We start from the raw sequence: 7,447 nt of genomic DNA, 5'->3' as shown, positions 1-7,447 counted from the left end.
AGAGTTCACTTTTAAAGTTTGCAGACAATACTAAGCTGGGAGGGGTTGCAAGTGCTTTGGAGGATAGGATTAAGATTCAAAATGATCTGGACAAACTGGAGAAATGGTCTGAAGTAAACAGGATGAAATTCAATAAGAACAAATGCAAAGTACTCGACTTAGGAAGGAACAATCATTGCACACATACAAAATGGGAAATAACTGCCTAGAAAGGAATACTGCAGAAAGGGATCTGGGGGTCATAGTGGATTGTAAGCTAAATAGGAGTCAACAGTGTAACACCCTGTTGCAAAAAAAGCAAACATCATTCTGGGATGTATTAGCAGAAGTGTTGTAAGCAAGACACAAGAAGTAATTCTTCTGCTCTACTCTACACTGATTAGGGCCTCAACCAGAGTATTGTGTCCAACTCTGGGCGCCACATTTCAGGAAAGATGTGAACAAACTGGAGAAAGTCCAGAGAAGGGCAACAAAAATGTTTAAAGGTCTAGAAAACATGACCTATGAGGAAAGATTGGAAAAATTGGGTTTGTTTAGTCTGGAGAAGAGAAGACTGAGAGGGGAACATGATAGTTTTCAAGTACATAAAAGGTTGTTACAAGGAGGAGGGAGAAAAATTGTTCTCCTTAACCTCTGAGGATAGGACAAGAAGCAATGGGCTTAAATTGCAGCAAGGGTGGTTTAGGTTGGACATTAGGAAAAACTTCCTAACTGTCACAGTGGTTAAGCACTGGAATAAATTGCCTAGGGAGGTTGTGAAATCTCCACCATTGGAGATTTTTGAGTGCAGGTTAGACAAACACCTGTCAGTCAGGGATAGTCTAGGTAATACTTAGTCCTGCCATGAGTGCAGGGGACTGGACTAGATGACCTCTTGAGGTCCCTTTCAGTCCTATGACTCTATGATTCCATTTCCTCTTGCTATAGAGGCAGGGGATGTGTCTGGAAGCTACATGAAGTAATCCAGGTATATAGCAGGCCCTGGCCTAACAGGGAAGGCGCTTGGTTCCATGGAAAAGCAATCACTTGAGGCTCATGAAATCACTCATGTTTTTATAGTAAGATTTCCCCCAGTTTCACTATTAATCAGAGATGGGCCCAAACCCATCCTCCCTAGATCCCCACCTGGGAGCTGTATTTGGATCCAAGTTCATAGCTGCCGACTGCTGTGTATTAGACTAAGTCAATCCATAGACAAGTTCACCAGCTGGGAGAAGGCTGGGCTCGGATCTGGATTTCTAGCACTTGCGTTCAGTGTGCCGAGGTCCAGAATTTGGGTTCGCCCCATGACGGGGAGAAGCATCTCCGTTTAGATTTGCTGTTCTGATCGGGGAGGCCTGGTACAGACTCAGGGAGAATTGGCTCAGATTCTGCCATTGAGCCAGTTCCCACCGATACACCTAACATCGCTGTGTGTTCCAGCCATGCCTCTTGGGCAGGAACAGGACTCACCCGCTCTTCTTCTAGCCTCCTCTGCTTGGTCTTGATGTACTGCTAAACAGTTTAATATGTCAGTCATAACGTTGCACTGGTGCTGTTGTGTGCTTGTTTTTTAACTAAACTGTTTTAAATACTCCTGTGTTGGGATGTAATTCTGTCTCAGGGTTCTGGAAATGCATAAAGCACAAAATCAAAATTATAGACTTTGGGTCAATGGGACCTTTGCCTTTGACATTATTAGCAGCAAAATGAAGCTGGGGTGCTGGAACAATTTGTATAGTGGGGGTGCCGAGAACCATTGAACCAAACTGTAAACCCTGGATATGATGGAAACCACTTCTAGCCAGGGGGTACAGCAGCACCTATGAAATGGAGGCAATTGTACATTAACACACAAAATGAACATACACATGTTTAACAAGAGAAAATGCTTTCTTAATGTCAAGCCCAGAATAATTGCTAAAAGAAGTTTTCATAAAAGTTAAAACATGATCTCAGCCATTAGAGACACATTTGTTTTGAAAAAGGCAGTCATCTGGGAAGTGTTTAATAGGGTCAGTAACTAGATGTGTGGATAACAAATTTAACAATGCCCTTAGCACTTCATTTACAGGATGACACTTTGAAGGTGCACTTGCTTATATTCTGCTTGGTTGACCATAATTTATAATCCAATCAGACAAAAGCACAAAGTATTTTTCTCACTTCCAATTTACCAAATTGTTGGGTTCAAATAGAGACCATGGGGCCTCATTAACACACCTCTTTTGTCCGCTTTCGTCATCACGAGTAATAACTGGCAGTGATTAGGACTAATGAAAGTAAATAGTTCAGGACTTCATTAAAGTAGCTGTGCCTCCAGGGACCACAGCGTCTGTAAACAGAAGGCAACAAGGTGCTTTGGGAAACTATAAACTTTAGCTAATCAGACACAAGAGAAAGAAGTTATTTCTGAAACTTTTTCTCAATTGTGCCATGCGCAAAAACAGTTTGTGTTATAGCCATAAATTACTAAGAGCAAGAAAATCTGCCTTCTGAGTGTGGTGAGGCCCATATTCCAATTTGCTAGTAGTTTTTGTGTGAAGGCCTCTACTAGTGATTTCTGCAGAGAATTGACATTCACAAACTGCTGTAGCTGTTACCAGAGCCAGCTGCTACTGTTGCAGCTACTGCTCTGTGGCTGAACTAGTTGGTATGAGGGGTATTGCTCTGTCACAGGCGCGGCTGGACGTTAATGCTGTTACTATCACATTAACATTGTCTGAGATGTTAGATTCACAGCTTGTGATGATTTGGTACAACAAACTAGCAGGGTGGTTCTTTTGTTTTGGTTCATTTGCTACCCCACTGAGATGCTCCAGGACTGGCCTCAGTGCTTTGAGGAAGCCAGAATCCTGCACCACTACTCTCACCACCATTCCACTCCCCCCAAAAAAGCAAGTGGGGATATTCAGCTAAAACTCCAATACTGGGTTATACTTTCACCTCCTTGAATAATTGCCCAAACCTCAAACTTCAATGTGAGGGTCCTGTGTGTCAGTAGCTAATCCCTAGAGCACATCCTTAGTGCTAGCCCCAGACAATTGGTCTTAAAAGCCAACTGGCCTCTCACCATTGCTCCAACCTTCCCTCAGTTTATGTGAAACTTACAGATGCCCCTCACTCCCTAACTTAATGCTAGTGCTGCCTACTGCAAGTACTTCCTGGAGAAGGAAATGTAAAGGGGAAAAAATTCTCTGCTGGAAAGAGGCCCAAAACAGCAGTGACATGGGCAAGTGGAAGCCTGGTAGAGAAGCGCTATTAGGACTGTAGTAATGGGTTTGGGTGTCAGAAGAAAGACTGGAGGGTAAGAATGGAGGAGACAGAGTGGTGGAGAAGTGAATAGGTGTGGCAGATATAGGGGAGAGGAAAGATTAATGAATAAGAGGTTGTTGCAGTATGAGATATTGGAGGAGAGGGGGCAGAGGTTTTAAAGGAGTGGACAAACATGGGGAGAGGGAAATGTGTTTTAAGGAAACAGCTACCGGTAGTATGTTCTAAAGGAAAAAACACAAAGAGATAATCAGATCTAGTGTCTGAAATTGCTCCCATTGAAGTCAGTGGCAAAACTCGTTGACTTTAGTGGGTTCAAAGTCAGGCCCTTCAGAAAGGAAACATTTAATAGTGAATGAAATTAATGAACCCTTTTAACCTCATTTGCTTTTATTGCAATCCAGTATTGTATGGGCTTCAATGAACATTTGTGTTGGTTTCAGGTCAGGTGGTTTGAAAGCCTTTGAGTTGAGGCTTATTAGAACCCTTAAACTCAAATGAAACCAGAGAGCTTTGTTCATTGCAATGGGAGGTTTTGAAAAGTTTAACAAGGCTTCTTGAGGGTTCAGAACCCAGCATATGAGCAAATGTCCCAAAACCAAACCAAACCTACACAACCCAATCCTGAAAAGTATGTATAGCGGTCAGGTGTGCAGGGAAGGAAGGAGTAGGGACACAGCACTGGCACCAGCTGAGAACATTACTCAGCTACCTGGATAGTGGCTCCCAGCAATTTAGACTGGCAAGTGGGCCACTTGGGAATTAATCCTATGAACTTGTGAAGTTCTGGATTTGTATATGCCATTACCAACCCAGCTTACCTCCTGATATAGTATGTTATGCCACCCAGTAACCATAACCCCAAATGTGATTAACCTTATTCAACATTTCAGGGAGGGGCATAGTTACCTTTTCCCCAGTGTAACCTAAATAATAATATTACATATTCCTTAGATAGTTCAATTAGATGTTCATGATGCCTCCTAAAATCAGATAAATACAGAGTTGCTGCCATGAAGAATTTATAATACACGTCAAATGGTTATAAAAGTATGGATGCATACAGCTGTCAGATCCTTATTGTTACTTTTATCTGTACTACAGTAGCACCCAATGCACTACATTAGTCAGGCTCAGGGACTCATTATTCTAGGTGCTGGTCAAAACATTGAGTAAAAGACATGATGAAACAGTGGATGTAATAATAAGAAGAAGAAGGGATGAGGGCAGGAGAATCAGGGAAACAATAAGAGCATGGATTTACATAGGCCAGCTATGAGCTCAGCAAGATGATTTGTAGTCAGCTATTAATATTTAAACCAAATTCTTCCTTCATCAAATGGGATCCACTCTATGAATCCTCTCCCTTGAAAGTGCTTCCGTCCCATATCCTCCATCACACCACATGCTAACATGTCTTCCTTTATGACATTCCACCACTCCTTCTTGGGCCAGCCTCTGTCTTTTCCATTCAGTTCCTTATCTCCTGGACTCTTTTACCCAGATAGTTACCAGGACTGTGCTTTAGGTGACTGACGGGTTGGACCCCCCCTTCTGGGATGTTACCTGATGTACTGGGATTTCACTGAGCCCACCTGCTCCACTAGCCTGGGCTCCATCTACCTGTTTTGCTGAATCAGGCTCTCTGGCCTCTGGCAGCACACACACAGGTAAGGAGCACCAGCTGTAGAATCACACAGAGTCTGCAAACAGCTCTCTCTGAGATGGTTCAGCTAGGAAATTGCAGCTTCCCTCTGGAAAATACACCCAAGATAATATTCTCTTGCACTGTATAGAAAGATATGCACAGCGCAAGCTCATAAAAATTTGCCCTCTCCTTCAATGTGAAGAGAGATATGCACAACTTCTTGCCCCCCTCCCCCAGTTATAAATTGCACAACCTGGGTTATGTTATAAACAAGAAATAAGTTTATTAACTATAAAAGATAAATATTAAGTGATTATGAGGACTAGCAAACAGAACAAAGCAGATTACTAAGAAAATAAAACAAAACACGCATACTAAGCTCAAGATCTTAAAAAGAGTGGTTTCAAGAAGTAATTTTCACCCTAAATGTTATTTTAGGCAAGTTGCAAAGTTTCTGTAGCTTAGAGTTCCAGTTATTTCTTCTTACAGACCCCTGACTCAGTCTGGACTCACCCCTGCCTTTCCCCTCAGGTTAGTTCCTTTGTCTCTTCAGGTATTTTCAGGATGATTGCTTACTGTCTGGTGAGCGTTCCCCCAAGTACACACACAGTTGTAATTGTTATGTAAGCAGAGTCAGGATAAGCTCTACCCTGACATCTGGTGGTGAATTATGGCGAGGGTGAAAAAGAACTTCAGAGGCTGATCTGTTCCGTGCTTTATAAAAGTGTGAGACAGGCCTTCCAAAAGAAAACAGTGCTTAGTGTATCAGAATTACATGATTTCTCTGCACAAAGTGATTGAATGTTCTTTTAAACTGCAAGCTCCCTTTTGTGTATTGTAGAGAGCTCAGCGGATTGTAAGTGCTAAATAAATCATTAATCATAATAACCAAAGCACTAAGCCTAATTTGAGGCAAGTTCCAGTCTGTACTGAGACAAGGTTTAAGGTACCACAGTTTGCAACCTGAACCAGACTTCACAAGTGGGTAAACAAACAGCTGTTGATTTTCGTCTCTTTTAGCTGCTGTCTGTGTAAGTACAATCTCCAACCAATTGCTAAATGTAGTGAGTCCAAAAACTATAAGTATATTATTCTAAAAATAATTGAGTCCTGGAAGAGTCCTGTCTGAAAACTTTACCAAACAGAATCAGCTTTAGTGCTCTGCGAAACCACATGTAAAAAAATGCATACACTAATGGGTTAAATGTAGAATTCAGGTAACCAAACCACACCAACGCATCAATAAGAATAGGTGGTATTGAGTAATTCATAAAGGGGTCAGTGACAGTACAGAAGAAAAATGGAGACCAACATATGAGAAAAACACCCATCACTATGCCTAATGTCTTTGCAGCTTTCCTTTCTCTACTTGGTGAAATGTGGTGCTTCATTTCAAATCTGATCTGCGTTTGGATAGCTGCATCTCTAATGGATCTTGCCTGCCTCTTGGCTATAGCGTATATTTTCCCATAGATGCACAACATAACAAATCCAGGGATGTAGAAGGAGATCATTGAGGCCACCACACCTGAAGTTTCACTAAAGAAGACAAAGCAGCCTCCATCACAGTGGATATGATTATAGAAAATCTCTTCTGCTCCTTTTAAGTTTAGCTCCAGAAAGATCAACCCAAAGGCAAAAATGGCAGGGATGGTCCAACTTATGATGATCATGACCACTATGATGCAAGTATTTATCTTAGATTTGTATCTCAGTGGGTCACACACGGCATAGTAGCGATCAACAGAAATGAAGGAAAGATGGAAAATGGAGGCTGTGCTTAGCATAATGTCTGTGCTAGTGTGGATTTTGCAGAAGAGTTCTCCAAAGTACCAGCAGTTCTCCACAGACCTCACCATGCTGTAAGGCATGATGAAGCACCCCAACAAAAAGTCAACAGTGGCCATGGAAAGGATCAAGAAATTTGTAGGCGTATGGAGCTGCTTGAAGTGTGTTATTGAGATGATAACTGTCAGATTTCCAGCCAACGTGGCCAGGATGATGCACACCATGAAGATATACATGGGAATACGGATATTGCTTGACCAGCTGCTCTTTATGCAGGAGCCATTTACAGATTCACAGCAAAACTGCATCCTTCCTGAGATCTCAAACCCACTTAAGTACATTGTAGTCTCAGCCTCCTGGATGTTGCTCAGGCAACTTTTGTCCTAATGCTGAAATACATTTAGAGTTATTTATTGTTTTCCTGGGTATTCATCCGGCCAAGGTAACTGCAGAGAGAAAAAAGAAAATAATAAACATATTAATCTACCAGAACTTTTAGGAAATTTAATTTTCTTTAATTCATTAAGGTCTTGGAGGGGATTAAACTGGTTTTGAAACAGAATTACACTTTTATCATTAGATTTTTCTGAACTGAGACTCTCCTTGGGCTGAATCATGGCCCGGCTAATGCAGCAGGACACCTGTTGGCCCCACTTATCCACCAGCTACTGTTTGTTTTAGATTCTGCAGCCCACTTGGCTGCAGCTTCCTGGAGACATCAATCAAAGACATAGACGTCAAAGTGGACAGGCCAGACAC

The 7,447-nt window shown here is 41.9% G+C and overlaps 1 protein-coding gene across 1 annotated transcript; it reads right to left on the bottom strand.

Annotated features, from left to right (window-relative positions):
* Positions 1–5,988: 5,988 nt before the first annotated feature.
* On the bottom strand, positions 5,989–7,029 carry TAAR1 (trace amine associated receptor 1). The gene has a single exon (XM_024207690.2). It carries the CDS (start codon positions 7,027–7,029, stop codon positions 5,989–5,991), a length of 1,041 nt encoding a protein of 346 aa, XP_024063458.1.
* Between the last annotated feature and the right edge of the window lie 418 nt (positions 7,030–7,447).

This window comes from Terrapene carolina, unplaced genomic scaffold (genome assembly GCF_002925995.2).
Source record: "Terrapene carolina triunguis isolate 2854851 unplaced genomic scaffold, T_m_triunguis-2.0 Scaffold85, whole genome shotgun sequence".
NCBI lineage: Eukaryota > Metazoa > Chordata > Testudines > Emydidae > Terrapene > Terrapene triunguis.
This window is presented reverse-complemented; position numbering and strand designations above follow the sequence as displayed.